This window comes from Habropoda laboriosa, unplaced genomic scaffold (genome assembly GCF_001263275.1).
Source record: "Habropoda laboriosa isolate 0110345459 unplaced genomic scaffold, ASM126327v1 scaffold291, whole genome shotgun sequence".
In the NCBI taxonomy this organism is placed as follows: Eukaryota; Metazoa; Arthropoda; class Insecta; order Hymenoptera; family Apidae; genus Habropoda; species Habropoda laboriosa.
The window spans coordinates 395648-413753 of NW_017100515.1; the positions used below are offsets into that span (position 1 = coordinate 395648).

General features: G+C 30.6%; 4 protein-coding genes across 4 annotated transcripts in view; 3 read left to right on the forward strand and 1 right to left on the reverse strand.

The window, feature by feature from the left end:
* Positions 1 to 2809: 2809 nt before the first annotated feature.
* LOC108576473 (steroid receptor RNA activator 1-like) lies at positions 2810 to 3957 on the reverse strand. Its single transcript, XM_017939483.1, has 3 exons — positions 3779 to 3957; positions 3094 to 3573; positions 2810 to 3010 (listed from the first exon to the last, which is right to left on the reverse strand). The coding sequence occupies exons 1-3, from the start codon at positions 3795 to 3797 to the stop codon at positions 2811 to 2813; spliced, it is 699 nt and encodes a 232-aa protein (XP_017794972.1). The 5' UTR covers positions 3798 to 3957; the 3' UTR covers position 2810.
* Positions 3958 to 5928: 1971 nt separating this feature from the next.
* LOC108576387 (protein transport protein Sec24C) lies at positions 5929 to 11560 on the forward strand. Its single transcript, XM_017939362.1, has 13 exons — positions 5929 to 6057; positions 6597 to 6844; positions 6917 to 7041; positions 7076 to 7181; positions 7254 to 9289; positions 9360 to 9486; positions 9564 to 9724; positions 9797 to 9976; positions 10057 to 10258; positions 10316 to 10510; positions 10587 to 10778; positions 10854 to 11047; positions 11118 to 11560. The coding sequence occupies exons 2-13, from the start codon at positions 6604 to 6606 to the stop codon at positions 11259 to 11261; spliced, it is 3903 nt and encodes a 1300-aa protein (XP_017794851.1). The 5' UTR covers positions 5929 to 6057; positions 6597 to 6603; the 3' UTR covers positions 11262 to 11560.
* A 712-nt stretch (positions 11561 to 12272) lies between these two features.
* Positions 12273 to 17390, forward strand: LOC108576405 (non-structural maintenance of chromosomes element 1 homolog). The gene is made up of 7 exons (XM_017939393.1): positions 12273 to 12372; positions 12460 to 12601; positions 12740 to 12935; positions 13018 to 13131; positions 13204 to 13327; positions 15589 to 15610; positions 17363 to 17390. Exons 1-7 carry the CDS (start codon positions 12273 to 12275, stop codon positions 17370 to 17372), a joined length of 708 nt encoding a protein of 235 aa, XP_017794882.1. The 3' UTR covers positions 17373 to 17390.
* A 56-nt stretch (positions 17391 to 17446) lies between these two features.
* Positions 17447 to 18106, forward strand: part of LOC108576349 (pumilio homolog 3) — a 1895-nt gene continuing 1235 nt past the window's right edge. The window contains exons 1-3 of the mRNA XM_017939323.1: positions 17447 to 17455; positions 17497 to 17781; positions 17851 to 18016. Coding sequence (XP_017794812.1) covers positions 17447 to 17455; positions 17497 to 17781; positions 17851 to 18016 — 460 coding nt within the window. The remainder of the gene's footprint in view (positions 17456 to 17496; positions 17782 to 17850; positions 18017 to 18106) is intronic.

The window sequence follows — 18106 nt, forward strand, 5'->3', positions numbered from 1 at the left end:
CTTGTAAAGCATTTTACTGCCTTTCGCCCAGGTTCAATCGCGCCAAAAAAAATGAGCCGAACGTGCGAAAGGAATTTAGCGAAGCAATGACGGTGAGCGAAGAAGGGAAATCGGGAATATTGAAAAAGTAGTACTCGTTCTCGACTCCGAAACAATAGTTTAAAGAGAGAAAAAACGCGAAAAAAGAAAGGAAAGAAAGGAAAACATCGGTCAACGGTAAACGAGAGTGAATGGACGGACGGACGAACGTGAAAGAGTTCGCGAGGGAAAAAAGAAATTAATTAATCGTCGAGGAGTGATCTTCGATTTTTTTTATCGTACCATTTGTGAACATTGACGATGTAACTTATTATTATTACTATTATTATTATTATTAATATTATTATTGTATTATTATATTATTATTTTTCTTTTCTTGTTTTATTTTTCACTCCATGTTTTTTAGTTCTCGGTATTACGTTTAGGAAGGCGATAACAAAGAGAAGTGTGACGAACGATTTAAAAAGAAGAAAAAAAATGTCGAGCCAGCAGCGCGATCGACATGCATTTCTCTATATCGATCGTACGGAAAAGAAACGCTGGAACGACGAAATGCGTGTTGATTGTAGTACGAAAAATAATACAAAACAATACGAAAACGCGGGTGTGCTTTGGGCAATGAAAAATCACACACACACACACACACGTTGACACGCGACATGTACGGTTGAGATGAACACACAAAACGAAAAACATACACGTACAATCACACATCGTACACACAAACACTAAAGGTACATTACACACACACACACACGTACACAGTATGCTTAGAGTTTAGTAGCGATTTTATAGACGATAAGTGATAGAGTAATTTAAACTGATCATTGCTATTGATGACTATTATTGACATAAGAGTACATTTAGACGAAGAATATGTTATTAAGTAAGATGTAATTGTCCTTTGTGAATATACATAAGAGAGAAATGAGAAATACAAGAAACTTTTATGATAAAAAAAAACAAACAAGGAGACTTAATCATTTTTCGTATCCGTGTACCAATCGTGGCCAAGTAAATGTGACGGGGGAATGAATGTGGAATAGAGAAAAAGAGAACATTTAAATGTTCGCGCGTGGGGATCAATATGACCAACTACATACCACGTGTACACACAATATTTTTCGACAATTCTATTGATCATCCGTGTACATGTTGTGAGATATTATAAAGTGTTAGGTGATTCCATTCTATTATACATGTACACTCAGGTGTATAGTAATGTATTTTCCTTTGTACACGCAACAATACGTACCGATCATTTGTTAAATGAACAAAAAAAAGAAGAAAATATCATTTCGAAGAATGTACGAAATACAATAATGGCATCAAGTTGATTCCGCAGGTAAAAAGAAAAAAGAAAAAGACCAAATATTAATTGTCGGACGATCAATCACGGTCACGGACACACTCGATGGATATATTTTCCTTAGTAGTAGTAAAAATGTCCGTTCGGTTGATTGAAATCGATACTATCGATTAAGTTGCATCCACACATTTAGACATTTGTATTCACTTTAGTGTTGTTTTCAATTACGATCATTTCTCTTATTTAATGTAATAGAATTGCTTTTTATATGATATGGTAAAGAATATGCAGATCCAACAAACCGAAGCATTAATCATGCATATCATGGTACAATAAAAATGTTATGTATTTAAGATGAGTGTTAAGTGAATCGTACTCACCAAACGATCCTTTAAGAATGTTCTTATCTTTCCTTACTCTTCAAACTCTTTCTCTCTGTCTCTCTTCAATCAATTGACGTGTGATAGCCAGAAGATTCAATTTCTAAGAAATGTTCGCAGTGTTTAGAAAATACACCAACTATTTAACTGAACTCGATCGATTTTCAATCAGGTTGGAAACGACAAGCAGAATTCGATAGAAAAATCGATCGACCACGTTCATTTCTCGATTTCACCCGAATATTCAGCAATTTGGATTTATATAATACTCAAATCCCCTCATAACCGCGTTGACAGTATTAAATATTTAATACGATGAATAACTACTTTCACTTACATACATGGAACCAAACACGCATTAACAAAAAATCGTAAGTTCGTAATCACTATATTCAATATTATCACAAACAAATTTTACTAATATTTTCAGTGATAAACTTTTGGAATAAAAGAAATTTTACTGTTGTTCTTAATTCGGCACAATTCGATTATTACTAACATCAAATTCTCTCCGTAAAATTTACGCCATGTCAAGTTTCGCGCGAACTGCTAAATATTCGATAATGTATTCGTATATATGGAAATGGGACTACATAGAGAGGTAACATCTAATGGAGGATTAAAATACTACAGTACAATTTAATTGTATTTGTATAAGTATATTTCATCTGGCATCTAGTTAAACGTATCAAATTAAAAGCATAAATAATGTCTTTGAACACATTCATCAAAGGTATGCATATAAAAATAATGTCGCAATATGAATTTTTTATCATTCGAGTGCCAAGCATACGTTGTGTTTGCATTATAATAAACTTCCGCATTATTGATAAATGTCGCAAGTACAGTAAACATTATATAAATTTTATGGAATTTGTTTCATTGTAATAAAATTTGTTATATTCATAATTTCTTTATTGGTCATTTTTTTTAATAACATTTTAAATAACACTTCATTTTAAGTAACGTTTTAACTAATAAAATTAATATAAAGAAGCAAAAGTTTGAGTAGCTCATAAGGATTGCACAGTAGTTAAAAATAATATTAATATTATTAGATTTTTCTCTAAGGGAAGTCCTGTTTATTTATTTTCTTCAGCAGGTAGTAAATGTGATTCTGAACTTTGATTGCACTGTATTACACTTAAGCTTTGCATCTTGGTCTTTAATCCTAAGATAATGTGCCTAATGCCAGGTATCCATGCACTACACAGACTAGCATGTTGCATCATTAATGCAACATGTATTTGATCTGCTTTTTCAACATTCCCCTCCCGTAAAGCTGAAAAATATTGTTTATTGTTTCTTTCCTTTCTTAAAAAAATTATATAAATCTAATTTGCAAAATTGACTGATGAGACCAACCTGTAGACAAATCTAAAATATTCTTGTATATCACATTATTTAGTTTATCTTCAAGCCATGCAGTCTTTAATACATCTAATCTTTTCTTCACCTCTTCTGCTTTACTTTTTTCCAATACATGTTCACTGATCACAGCTTCAAAATTTGTAAAGACATCATTTAATGTCTGTTCTTTATCAATTTCCATCTCGTTCATTCTTTCTTCTACATTTTTGTTCAGTGGATGTAATAATGGAGGATGTGATGCTGTTGTCAAATTAATTGCAGATTGTAATGGTGGTGGCATATTTGTCAATGTGTTTGGGAATGATTCTTTGTTTACAGCTTGTGAAGATGCCAGAGGAAATGCTACTCTTTTGTTTAATACTCGTTTAATAGGGGCTGCAGAACTTTGTGTTGCACAATATGCCCATTTTGGAGGATCATTCCATCCAGGCTCATGATCAGATGATAAAACTTTTTGCATAGAAAGGTTCTGACCTGTAAAAAAATCACGTAAATAGTTTATTGTAACCGTTGTTATTACAATTATTTTTATTCTAAAAACAAAAATAATTAGGAATCCCATCACATTATTACTAATTGGAACTATAAATTGTTATAATATTCATTATCACGCATGTTGTTGATATCCGTATTTATTATAATAGAAAAACAAATGAATATATAAAAATGTTGATAGTACTTGTCTCTTTTTCGTCCATTTTTAATCACAATCTTTTTGAATTTTACGTTATAGGAATGCAAAGAGGGGGTAACAAATAGAGACAAATTCATGTAAACTTAAAATTAACATAAAAGTTGACAGGTACATCTATAGACGTATTTATTTGTGCAGTATAATCGTACACAACATATGGTCGAGATCATAACACCCCTAACATAGTAACATATTCCAGAGCTGACAACTTCAGTTACAAAAATTACTAAGAGTAGATCATTTGTTGCATGCGTATAATAACGTATTATTAAAATATGCTATCATAATCGCAGTTATATTTAAATATTTGCAATAAAAAATTATTTACACAAATGTATTTTGTCTGCCGCATTGTAACAGCATAAATCCTCAAATTATTTATTTGATTTACAAATTATTCTATCAGATAATTTTTGGGATAAAATACGCAATATGTAATAGAAACCTAACAGTCTGAATCAATTACAATGATCAGAAATCGCGATACAATTTCTAATTAATTATTCAATATTACCTAACATGCAACTGAAATTATTGACAAATTTAATGCACGCGTGTAATATAATATGAAACACTATTTGAGTCACTCCAGTTGTAACTATCATTATAAGACTGTAGTCATGAAACTATTTCACCCTTCTAATATTTACGAAGAATCTTGGTTATTGCTCAGTACAATAAAAATTTTTGGTAAATAATTAAAAGATTCTTTATTTTAGAAACATATTTTAATTATATTGAAACGTAACATAAATATTTACTTCAGTATTAATTTTTAAATTCTATTATTTTCCTTTCAGGTTTATACCCTATAAAATTTTTCAAAATTACATGTTTAAATTACATATACGGATTCATATTAATAATACTTTATAGTACTCTCTACTTACATATATATTATTACGCACATAAATTGTTTCTGACTTTTATTGCTCTAAATCATACGTTTGTAATGAGAATAATTCGATACTGTATAAACATATTTTTATTTCCTACAATAATAATTTCAAGTATATGTCAGAGTTCAAAAATAAAAAAAGTATTCGAACAAATAGATGGTGTTGATAAAAACGTGAAATTCTTTAATACAGAGATTAATCACAATTTGTGCATGAAAAATGATATTGTTAAAATTATTACAACGATGTTTATAGTGATAATGGCCAATTTAATGGACTACTATGGATTATTAGACAATGATAAAGATTACATGTACGTTCTTATATGGATGTTTGATCGAATACCCGAATTTTTCTGTGTCATAATAATTTGTACGTTTACGGTATTTATCGATAAAATTAAACTCAGATTTAAAGAAATAAATACAATTCTAAATATCGTTACGCAAGGAAGAAGTTTCATTTCTATTTCGGAGATGTCCGACATGAACAATGGTACGTTCCTGATAAGAACATTTGTAAAAATATTTAATGTAGAAACAAACTGCTTAGAATGAAGTTTAGCTTTCAGATACAGATTATTAAAATCGCTCCGATTTGAATTAAGTAAAACGGTATCACTCATAAATGAAGCATATGGATTTCGGTTCAAAGTTTTATTCATGGTGTATACTATATATATATGTCTACACATGTGTATCATCTATATGTGTAGTGGTGATCTATTATATGTGGCGGATTTAATGCTAGCTTGTATATGCGGTACAGTTGATCTAGTAAAACTTGTTTACTTAATTCATTTATATCGCAGTCTAACGTTAGAGGTAATTTTTTAAATATTGTTAATATACAATTCCGGTATATTTCGTTATTATATTTCGATTTTACAGTATACTTAAATAATTATGGTGGAGGATGTACTTTAAACCCGGTGGACTGTTGAGCAATTTTTAAGTACAAAAAGGGTGTTGTAATATTGTAATCTTTTTAAATTATGCGGTCACTTAAGTACCAACTGATCAGCTGTAAAATTACAGCGTACGCTTTTTTTTTTTGTTAAATATAAATATTCTACTAATTACTCATCGTTTGTAGGTTATTCAATTATTTCTACAATCTAATTACAATAATAAATACATGCTGAAATAAACTATCATCCTGTTCCGACTTAAATTTCCCTTTTACAATGTTCTAATTTTTTATCATGACGTGTCCCGTCAACGTGCATCAAGCGCATGCGCAATGCCACCTTACGTGGCATCAGCAGCAGTCACAATTGCAGCGAAATACATTTTCTTCATTTAGTGTAAATATTTGTGGAAATATTAACTTTTGTTATGGTTCAAATATATTTAACGACACAACGTAAGTAATTTATATTCTACAGGCGTATCGTGAATTTTTCGTTCGTATAGCCCATTTTTAAGCATTATTGTGTGCAAAATGGCTTATTCATTTTTACTATTCTAAAGTAATATTTAATGGCAATTTACCATACAGAGCAAAGATTCATAAATGATTAGCAGGTTGATTTTACAGAAACTCAACCACTGATAAGATACACAATTGTTATATAGTTAATTTTGTATAGGTTATCTTATGTCTGTCAATATGTAGCATATTTAGAACTTCTATTTCTAAATTGTAAATTTATGAGAATATTTAGATGAATATAATTTATACATTAAAAGTATATTTCTCAATTAAAAAGTGTCTATACTATTTTTAGTAAATATTATTTTGTCCATATAATGATTTTTGGAAATATTAAATGAAGATTTAATGCTTTTTTAACAGCATCTTATGAGACTATATGTTTTCTTAAAAAATTGTAGTTTTTTTAAATAATTAAGGTAGTATAAAAGTTACTTGTAATCAAATGTTTTCTTAATCTTTTTTATTAGGATAAAAATGAATCCACAATATATACAGCAACAGCAACAACAGTCTCAACAACAACCTGGTTGTTACCCTAGCCCTCCAACTTCATCTCCATATGGGGAAGTAAATTCTAATGTTCCACCAAGTATGTTAAAAGGATCCCCAATGAATACTCAAACATATGCTTCTCAAAAACCAATGCAAGGATCTCCCCATACTAATTTACATCAGACTCAAGCACCATATTATATGAATAACATACAATCACAAGGTAATATAATTTAATTTTATTTTTCTTCCTTTGAACTTACTCATTTTTATAATAGTATAATTTTCTTTTTAGGAAATACTCAATATGATCCATCTACAAATAATCCACATATGATACCACCTCCAACAAGTCAAAATAATATAGTTAATCAAATGTCAAACATGTCTTTGGGGGATCAACAACGACCACCATCTGTGGTAATTAAAATAAAATTGAATAATAGTAGTATAGCAAAATTTTCCTCCACCACCTTTACCTGGAAAAAGTAGCCCAACAATATCCACACCTTCCAATGTGAATGGTTTTAATAATGCAGTAGAAACATCATCAGGAACTAGTAAGTATAAAGAAACTTAATTAAAAAATTGTATAATTACTAATAACAATTTAAATGTCTTTTCTTTAAAAGGTTTTGCTGGGCAAACTGATCCTGGTGGAAAATCTGAACCATCTATCCCTGGACAGACTGTACAAGAGCAGAAAACAGCTCTAAAGACTTCTACACCACAGCCTACTAGTCTTCCATTTTCAGAACATTCAACAGGAACTACTTCTGGCCACTATTATCCTGGACAAAATTTACCATCTGAACAAGTGTTTAATACCGGTTTGTCATCATCAAGTCAGCATCAATCTGGTCAAATGAATATTACTGAAACATCTGGACAGTCAATTTTTCCCGCACTACCTATGGGGCAAAGATCTACAGCTCGACCATTACAAGGACAGCAACTTGCATCTAGTTCACCTTTACCTGGACAACAAAATATTCCTAACCCAATGATACCAGGACAGCCAAATTTATCTGGACCTCCATTGTCAAGTCAACAAAGTCACAACAATACACCTATGCAAGGTGTACATGGACAACAAAATTTAATTGGATCATCACAGTCTAAGCAGCATTTGTCATGCCCACCCTTGCAAACACAGTCAAATTTGTCTGGTCCTTCACTTCCAGGACCACCTTTACCGGGACAACAATATTCTCTATTACAAGGGCAACAAAAACCTGGTCATTCCTATACAGAACCACCAAATGTGTCGATGTTTAATGTACATGCTCAATCAAATTTACCTGGCCCTCCATTGATGAATCAACAAAGCGTACATCCAACTCCAATGCCAGGTCAACAAAGTGTGGGCCCACCTCCATTAACAAACCAACAGGGATTTAACAAACCACCATTAGTAGGACAACAAAATTTATCCAGTTCACAAATGCAACCTCCATTACCTGGTCAACCAGTGGCACAGATTAATTCTGGTACAAATTTACCGCAATCTGGTCAGAGACCCTATATATCTGGACCCCCTCCTATACAAGGACAAAATATTGGAAATCCCCTAGGGGTTAGTCGTAGCCCACCTAGTGTAATGCCAAATTACCAACATACAGGATATCAAGGCTATAATAACGATATATATAACACTCAAAGAGGTTCATATCAAGGTGGTACACCAGGCGTAACCGGTGGATATCAACCCGGTATGCAACCACAACAAGTTAGACGTTTGGATCCTGAACAAATGCCAAGCCCAATTCAAGTAATGCAAGATGATCAGCGTGTAAGAGGAGGTATATTCGTAACAAATCAAAAGGGATTGGTTCCACCATTAGTAACTACCAAATTTGTGACGCAGGATCAAGGAAATGCATCTCCTAGATATATCAGATCTACTATGTATACTGTTCCTACCACAACAGACATTATAAAACAAACGAATGTTCCATTTGGTCTAATAGTAAGTCCAATGGCTCGTACAGAAGAAGCGGAATACGAACCTCCTATTGTAGATATGGGTGAAATTGGTCCAGTTCGTTGCATACGCTGCAAAGCATACATGAGTCCGTTTATGCAATTTATTGACGCGGGCAGAAGATTTCAATGCATGTTTTGTAAAGCTACAACTGAGGTTCCGGCAGAATACTTCCAACATTTGGATCACACTGGTCAACGTATGGATCGCTTTGAAAGACCAGAATTAATGCTAGGAACGTATGAATATATTGCTACCAAGGATTATTGCAGGAACAATACTTTTCCAAAACCACCAGCTATTGTGTTCGTAATCGATGTATCGTACAACACAGTTAAATCTGGTTTAGTTAATCTATTATGTATGCAAATGAAGTCAATCTTGCGGCATCTACCTGTTGATGCTAATGAAAGAAAAACGAACATGAAAGTAGGATTTATAACGTACAATAATACGGTGCACTTTTATAATATTAATTCTTACCTTGCTCAACCACAAATGATGGTTGTCGGGGACATACAAGACGTTTTTATGCCACTTCTTGATGGATTTTTATGCGACGTTGAAGAAAGCGAATCTGTTATTGACGGTTTGATGACACAAATACCAGCAATGTTCGCAGTTACTCGCGAAACAGAAACAATTCTCGCACCAGCCATACAAGCTGGATTAGAAGCATTAAAGGTATTACACATTATAAAACAAAAACGTAACATATGCCAAATAGTTGAAATTTTAATTGTTAATATTTAAGGCTTCAGATTGTGCTGGGAAGTTAATAGTTTTCCATTCTTCCTTGCCCATTGCTGACGCTCCTGGTAAATTGAAAAATCGCGATGACCGTAAAGTTCTCGGAACAGAGAAAGAAAAAACTGTTTTAGGTAAATTACTTATACGATATTATTTATAAGTGAATATTTTAAGTAATTCATAATTCCAAATTAACTTTCTCTTTCAGCTCCACAAAATAACGTCTACAATAATTTAGGTCAAGAGTGCGTAGGTGCGGGATGTTCTGTAGATTTGTTCGTTTTTAATAATTCATATGTGGACATTGCAACAATAGGTCAAATTGCCAGATTGACCGGTGGAGAAGTTTACAAATATACTTATTTCCAAGTAATGGACATAGCACTAATAGAATAGATGCAAGTAGAGAATACGTATCACTTGAAATTTTTCATCTTTTAGGCTGATGTAGATGGCGAACGTTTAATATCCGATGTGATTAATAATATTAGCAGACCAATTGCATTTGATGCCATTATGCGTGTACGTACATCTACTGGCGTTCGAGCAACTGATTTCTATGGACATTTCTTCATGTCAAATACAACAGATATGGAATTAGCTAGTATAGATTGTAATAAGGTAGGATTATGTTACAAATGAAGATTTTTTCCATTATATATTTTAAATGTAATAGTAACTTTGTACATTTGATACTTTAGGCCATTGCGATAGAAGTGAAACATGACGATAAACTAACCGATGATGAAGGTGTATATATTCAAGCAGCTTTGTTGTATACTTCCTGCAGTGGAATCAGAAGATTGCGTATTATTAATCTTAGTTTAAAAACTTCGTCCCAAATAACTGAATTATACCGGGCATGTGACTTAGATGCTATCATAAATTTCTTCTCTAAACAAAGTAAGATAATGCCGTAAATAGCTTGAATGCCATAAATTATATTTGTCTTTTACCCAGGTGTTTTTAAACTAATTGAATCAACTCCGAAAACTGTAAAGGACAACTTAATTGCACGATCTTCAAATATATTGGCCGCATATAGAAAACACTGCGCTTCTCCATCTAATGCTGGCCAATTAATATTACCAGAGTGTATGAAATTGCTCCCACTTTACATCAATTCGTTATTGAAAACTGATGCTTTATCTGGAGGTATATTCATTTTTTTCCTTTTTCCTATTGTAAACATTATCACGATGAAGATAATAGCATAAATTCAATTTTTCAGGGGCCGATATGACTATTGACGATAGATCTTTCGTTATGCAAGCAATTACTACAATGCCCATTTCAATATCAGTTGTATATGTTTATCCGAGATTACTTCTTTTACACGAAGTTGATCCACAAGATACAGAGTTACCACAAATGTTGCGCTGCTCTATTGATAAATTCACAGATGACGGCGCGTATTTACTTGGTATGATGTTATTTATTATTTTTTATAATTATGTTTTTAATTATACTCAGATTCCGTTTGTATTTTTCTAATTAGAAAACAGCATCCACATGTTCATGTGGTTAGGCTTGGCACTTTCTCCACAATGGGTACAGGCAGTGTTCGGAGTTCCATCAGTTGTTCAAGTTGACACAGACTGTACCACACTGCCAGTATTAGATACTCCACTAAATAAGCGAATTAACGGTATCATTAATCGTGTACGTATGGAAAGGCATCGTTGTATGAGGGTAAGTAAATGAAAAAATATGAAATGTGTTAAAAATTTTGTGAAACTAATGTTTCATTAAATCTTTTTAGTTAACTATAGTGAGACAGCGTGAAAAGCTTGAAATGGTATTACGTCACTTCTTGGTTGAAGATAGAGGAAACGACGGAAGTCCCAGTTACGTTGATTTCCTTTGCCAAATGCACAAAGAAATAAGAACACTCCTTAACCAATAAAATGAATCTTAAAGCAATCAGTTATCTTGTGTTGGAATCCTAGCTTACTACATGTCTGTGACTATTGTCACATTATGTAAAGGATCAGTTAGATTATTAAACGAAATTTATTCGAAGCTCAATGGGGATCATAGATTGTGCATGCATTCGCACGTACTATAAAAAAAGAATGTGGAAAAAAAACTAACTTACATTTATAACACGGTACCTACGGGCAATGAACTTTACAACATAACTAATCATTCCGCGAGAAAAAACGGCGCATGTGAAACATCCGAATGCACTCACACAGTGATTTATACACGAATTGTAAACGTAAAATTGTATTATTACTTTTTATTTTAACTAGCTCATTAATGTTATTATTATGCTAAATTAAATAATAAAAATGTATTAAATCATTATAAATTTATATATTAAAACAATCTCTTGTGTTAATTGAATTGTACTTCTGCAATGAAAGTTATGTATATGTTAATGTTATTTTAGTATATTATATTTTATAAACTTAAAACTGTTTTATATTTGATTGCATATAAAACTGCTATAAAATCTTTTTTATTATACTTTAATTTTCGCTTTTGAATATGTTGTGATTTATAATTAATATATTTCATATATGCATTATCGATGCATTTGATTATATTGTTTAAATAAGTAAATAAACTTGTAAAATAAATATTCAGAAAAATATATGAAAATTAATAAAAATTTTTACCATTAAAAATTACTTTGTGCAAAATGAAAATAAAAGGAAGGATAAAAAAATTACTCTAACAAATAAAGTTCAAACATCGATGCCATGGATGTAGACCGTTAAAGTTTCCCTTTCTTAAATCCCTATACATATATGTAACTAGGTTATGTGCAAAAAAAATACATCGCAAATTAGTCGTATCTGACATTCGAATATGTATAAACATTAAATTGATTGAAATATTTTATTATAACACGATTAAAAAAATACTAATATTTTGATAATCACAAAATTAACTGTCATAAAAATAAAAAATGATTTATAGCGATAAGCATAAAATAGTTTTACAAACATTTATAAATGAAGGTTTGTTAAATGAAAGTAAAGCAAAAGACCTAGTTATCAATTTATTTAGTAAGTACATTATTATTTAACACTCAAATGTGTGTACATTTTTTGTATATTGTTTATGTACACAGTAAAGGAAACGGTACATTTCAGATGATGATGAAATATCGGTAGTAATAAATCAAATTAATCAGCAATTACAGCCTCTAAACATGTTAATTAGAAAGACACAGTGTGAAATTACAGGTCAGATTTATTGGGTTTTAATTTCCACTGTACTTGATGAAGTTACCAGGTATATGTTTTTAGTTTTGTCATTTAATATAAACACACTTATTTTGACTTAATTGTTTTGTAATTATTTGTTACTATTAAGTTTCTCTTATATTACTGTGATGATTTATTAAGTAATATAATTGTCAACATTTTATAGATTTCAAACTGAATTTTCAAAAGCTCAGTTGACCTTGTTAAGAACCATATTTTCTGAAATTATAACTTCAAACAATGGATGCATACAAAGTACAGTATGTTTAAATTTATGCTCTTCTTTAGATATAAAATTATCAAAAACAGAAGCTGAAGAATTTTTAGATGATGTAGTTAAAAGAAAATGGTTAGCTTATAAGGTATTAATGATGGGATTCATAAAATTTCAGTATAATTCATTTTTATTGTATCATTAACATTGTTTATTTATGTTGTTTGTAGGATGGTTATTACTATGTTGGTTTAAGAAGTATAACTGAGTTAATGCCATACTTTAGAGCCACTTATGAAGGCAATTTAAGTACTTGTTATCTTTGCAAACAAGTTATTTTTCATGTATGCTTTTATTGAGAAAATAAGTAATTATGTAACTTAAATTACCAACTAATATTCCTTTTTATTAATTAGGGCAAAAAATGTGATAATTGTGAAACCTTTTTCCACTTATACTGTTTGAAAAGATACATTATGATTCACAATCCTATGAAGTGTCTTAATTGTGATACTATTATCTCAGACATTGATCTCTCTGGTAATATATTTTTATCTATTTTTATCTTCTTTTTTTATTGAAGTAATATACCATTAAATGTTATATATAGGTGTAGTAGAAGATTCAGCACAGACAGATGATAATATGAGTGAATTAAAAACATCCAGTAAAAGGGTTTCCAGAAGCAAACACTAAACAAAATTCAGCTAACACATGAAACAAATATATTTACAAATATATACAGTAAAATATCTAATACTACAATGTTACAAGATACATTAAATGTTTTGACTTTTTTCAAACTTTTCTCTCAAATATTTTAAACCTGCTGCTATACTTGCTTCATCTATATTTCTATTCGGTTTCATATGATTATGCATTGTATTATTGCATTCATGTTGCATAGTGCAAGCTGTTTGAGTAAAACTAGTCTGATGACTACTTTCTTCACTGAAATTATTGTGTTTAGCACTAGAATTGTCTGTTGTTAAGTTTGGAGGAAGTGATATATCATGAGGATTTATATCTATTTCATTAGTACTTTCTGTATCATTTTGTACATTCATTTTACTTGAATCGAGTTTTTCATTGTTTTGAATACTTGAAAGTGTATCAGCATTTTGAGAATTTAAATAACCAGCACTTTTAAAGTTCTCATACACTGGTCCAAATTCATTAACTCTAGTTTTTCTACATTTATGAACCCATTCTTCCTGTGACATCTCATACCAATGGGTTCGTTTACCCAGTAGGTCTCCTAAAGCCTTTATCTTGTTTTCTTTTTCTAATTCTTTATCTTTTTCAGTAATTTGCCTTTTACTATTCTCTTTTTCTTTAGCTTCAATTGAATTCTCTTCTATAGTGCTTACATTAGATACATTTTCCGTTTTACTTTCATTAGGTTCGTTGTCATTGTTTTGTTTGAATTCCTCTTCCACTGTATCTATTGGTAATCCTGCCCTAATACGCTGTCTAATTTTAGCTGCTTTTAGTCTATTATGCTCCATTTTATCTCTCAACTCCTTCAATTCTTTTATTTCCCTCTGTTTTCTCTCTGTTTCCTTTCTTAGAGTGAACAAATTCTCCTGTTGCTTCATTCTTTCTTCTTCTTCTTGTGAAAATGCATAGTAACCAACACCATGGGTTCTAGCTTCATCAAACAAAACATCTTGATAATGTATGTTTGCCTTATCTGCCAATTTCTTTGTTTGTTCCTCCCACTTTCTCCTCATAATTTCTATTTCAGGTTCTTTTTCCTCCTGAATATAATTTTGTTCAACACTATCATTGGTTTTTGGATCAATACCTTTCTTATTTATAATTTGTTGTTTTATCAATTGGTCTTTCTCTTGCATTAAAGGTAAATCTTCACGCAAACATTTTCTTGTTCGACCAAAACAATCCTCATATTCAACCCAGTCATCTTCATTTAATAATGCTGCATCATTTTCAGTTTCTTCATCTTCTGGCAGTGGTTCTTCTTCTGATTCATCTGATTTATTTGTAAAATCAACAAGAAAATTATCATTGGAGGTTTTGGATTTCTTCATTTGTTCATATAATCTTGCCTTTGCTTGTAGCATCAACTTTGACTTTTTATGCGTATCAACATCTTCAATGTACTCTGGCTTTTTTGAATTTTCATTTTTGCTCTCTTCTTTAGCCTTTTTAAGTTTTTTCTTCTGTACCTTTGGTATAGTCTGATTTATTTCTGACTTCAACTTTGCTTCGTTTACTTCGCGTTGCTTTTTGAGGAGTTCCGCTTTTAAACCCACAAGGGATGAAAAATTGACATTGATCTTTTTGGTACTATTCATCCTTAAGTAATTTTCTTTTTACCTATTGCGATAAATTAAATATTTTATCACTAATTGTTTTACAAAGTGTTAAAATGAAACATTAATTGTAGGTTATAATGTAATAATACACGGATATTCACCTTAAAAACACATATAAAATACAAAATCTAACATATACAGTTTACAATATACTTTGAAATACGTATCGTTAGTTTTGCTTTAAACAATCACATTTTTAAGTAACATTTTTAGAAATTTATAAGTTTGTTTATATGCAAATTAACATGAACGACTCGTTCATAGAACCACCGACAATGTATAGAACCTCGTTCTATATCTCGTTTGTAGCTATACCATTATTTAAATGAAAAAATTTGAAATTGCACTAAATATACTGTACAACTTTATCAATGTTGCATAATTATTATATATGTTATTAAAAAATATATCTTTATAGACAAAAATCACAAATAAGATTTTAATACTAATCTAAAATTTCAGGAAATAAAAGCGGAAAAATATTGTAAGTACTTATTGTTAATATTTAGTCTACGTTCCTGACGCTATTTCCGCGCAATTTTCGAAATATTTCGCTCGAATTTCGGAACTTTTCCGATTTTTTCGATTATTATGCGTTCCTAACGTTATCCAGACTTAGTTTATTTAATTTTCTAATAGAATATTATTTAAAGAATGAGTATTTTTCAAATTGAAATAGATATGGTGTGCAAAGGAGGAATAAATAGACCGTGAAATACTGCAAAACAATATTAATATATTGTAACCTTTTGTAAAATACATTTTGTACACTTATCTGATAATAAATAATTGATTTTTTGATAAATAATTATTCTATCTACGTTATTAGTAATGTTAAAACAATTAAAGATTGATTACAAGTATCAATTAAATATAATAGGGTTGGCGAGGATAGCACTAGGGAAGAGAGACACGGGAATAAATATCGGTAGATAAGGATAACACTAGAGGAATGAGTTAGATAAGGAAAGAAACAGGTGTAGACAAGGACAGGAAATTTTCAAAATTGAAACTAACGCTATCTTGTGTTCGGTGATCGGAACTACGACTTTTTAATAGGAGTACAGAATATCAACAGAGGTATTAGACAAGCAAAGCACTATTGTGTGAGAGGGACGGAGAGAGAATGTTTCTTATTGGTCCGCTGGCCGCCATGCTCCACCTCCCACGCGCTGTATCATGTCGGTCAAGGAAAAATCATTAATAACTCATTAATTAGGATGATTTTGTGAACTTTTAGGATTAAAGAATGTAGTGTGGACCTTCAGTTACTTTCACACATAGTTTTTAATGAAATAGACCCTTTTAATAATTAATTATTAACAATTCTAATGCGTGATGTCGGAAACGATACCGCATACTTTTGCGGTTTTTCAATAATTTCGTAGCTTTCTACTAAATTCCCATGCCACTAACTATATGCATCTGAAAGGCAATTCCTTTGGCTACATTCTCATCTAATTTTTATTTTTGCAATCCTTGTTTTCTCCTATTCTTTTCCGAATGTTACTCATTTCTGTGTTGCTAAATACCTCAAAAAGTTGTCATTCGTAATAATATAAAAATTAATCACACAAATCGACCAAAAACTTCTACATTAATCATTAAAATTCCCTACTACAAATTGAAATAAAAAAAAAAATAATAACAATTATGAAGATTGAATAACTTAGAATCACAGACGAAGTACAGAATAGATCTAACATCTAATGCATCTTTTCGTCCCCATCAAGGGGGCTGAGAATGCCCTTATCATTTTCGTGTCGTTTCCAACGTTACCGATTCAGCATAGAATGAGATTACAACATTAGTAGTGATTGGAATTAGAACTAAACCTAACTATAAAATTACAAATAGGGTATAGGACAGGATATCATGTATTCCTATTTACACGAAGTATAGAATTTTATACTTTTAATAGTACATTCCAATAGTACATTCTGCCAGTGTCGCGTGTTCTCGCTGGTGTGATCTTTGTTGCATGCAATTATAATTATATTTACATTTCAAATTGTATTTATAATTCTATTTAATGTGACATATTTATTCAGTTTCAAACAATATTGAAAGTAATTATCATAATTATAATTATAAATTCGTTCTTATTATTGATAGGTTATATTGTTTAATTAATACATTTCGGTAAAATTACATATTTTGTATGAACATCAATAAGAAAGAAATAAAAACATATTTCTTTTTATTTATCTTAATTTCATATTTTTAATTTTTTCAGAACGCTATAAAATGGGAAAACAGAAACTAGAGTCTGATTTCGAATTATATACAAAAAGAATTAAAACAGAAAATATTAATGACAATGCGAATAGTAATATCGAAGAAATTAAGAATAATGCACCCAAAATTAAGAAAGAAGGAAAGGTAAAATACGAAAAAGCTTTAGCACATGATAATAAAGAGAATCATAAACATGTCATTAAAACTGCAAGTGAAAAGTTTAAAACAGCAAACAATAATTCTATGGAAAAGCCTAATTGGTTGGAAATTAAGAAGCAAAAGAAAGAACTTAAAGAAAAATATAAAACAAAACGACTGAACAATATTTATGATATAACAAATATGGCTAAACAGATTGGTGAAAAGTTACGTAGATCTGATTGTACAAAAGTGGAACGTAAAAAATTAATTTCAAAGGCACATGATTTATTAAAAACTAATTATAATAGAATAATACTTACACATGATATGTCTCGTATTGTTCAGTGGATGCTAAAGTATTGTGATCCAGAGATACAACAAGCTATTTATCAAGAACTACAACCTTCACTTGTGTTTATGATTCAGTCAAAATATGCAAAGAATTGTGTTAAAACCATGTTGAAATATGGATCTCAAGAGATGAAACATAAAATTGTTTCTTCTTGTTATGGTAATGTAGTGAAATTTATGAGCCATTCTGTATCTGCACCATTATTGGAATTGATGTATACAACATGGGCAAGAGAAACAGAGAAAACAT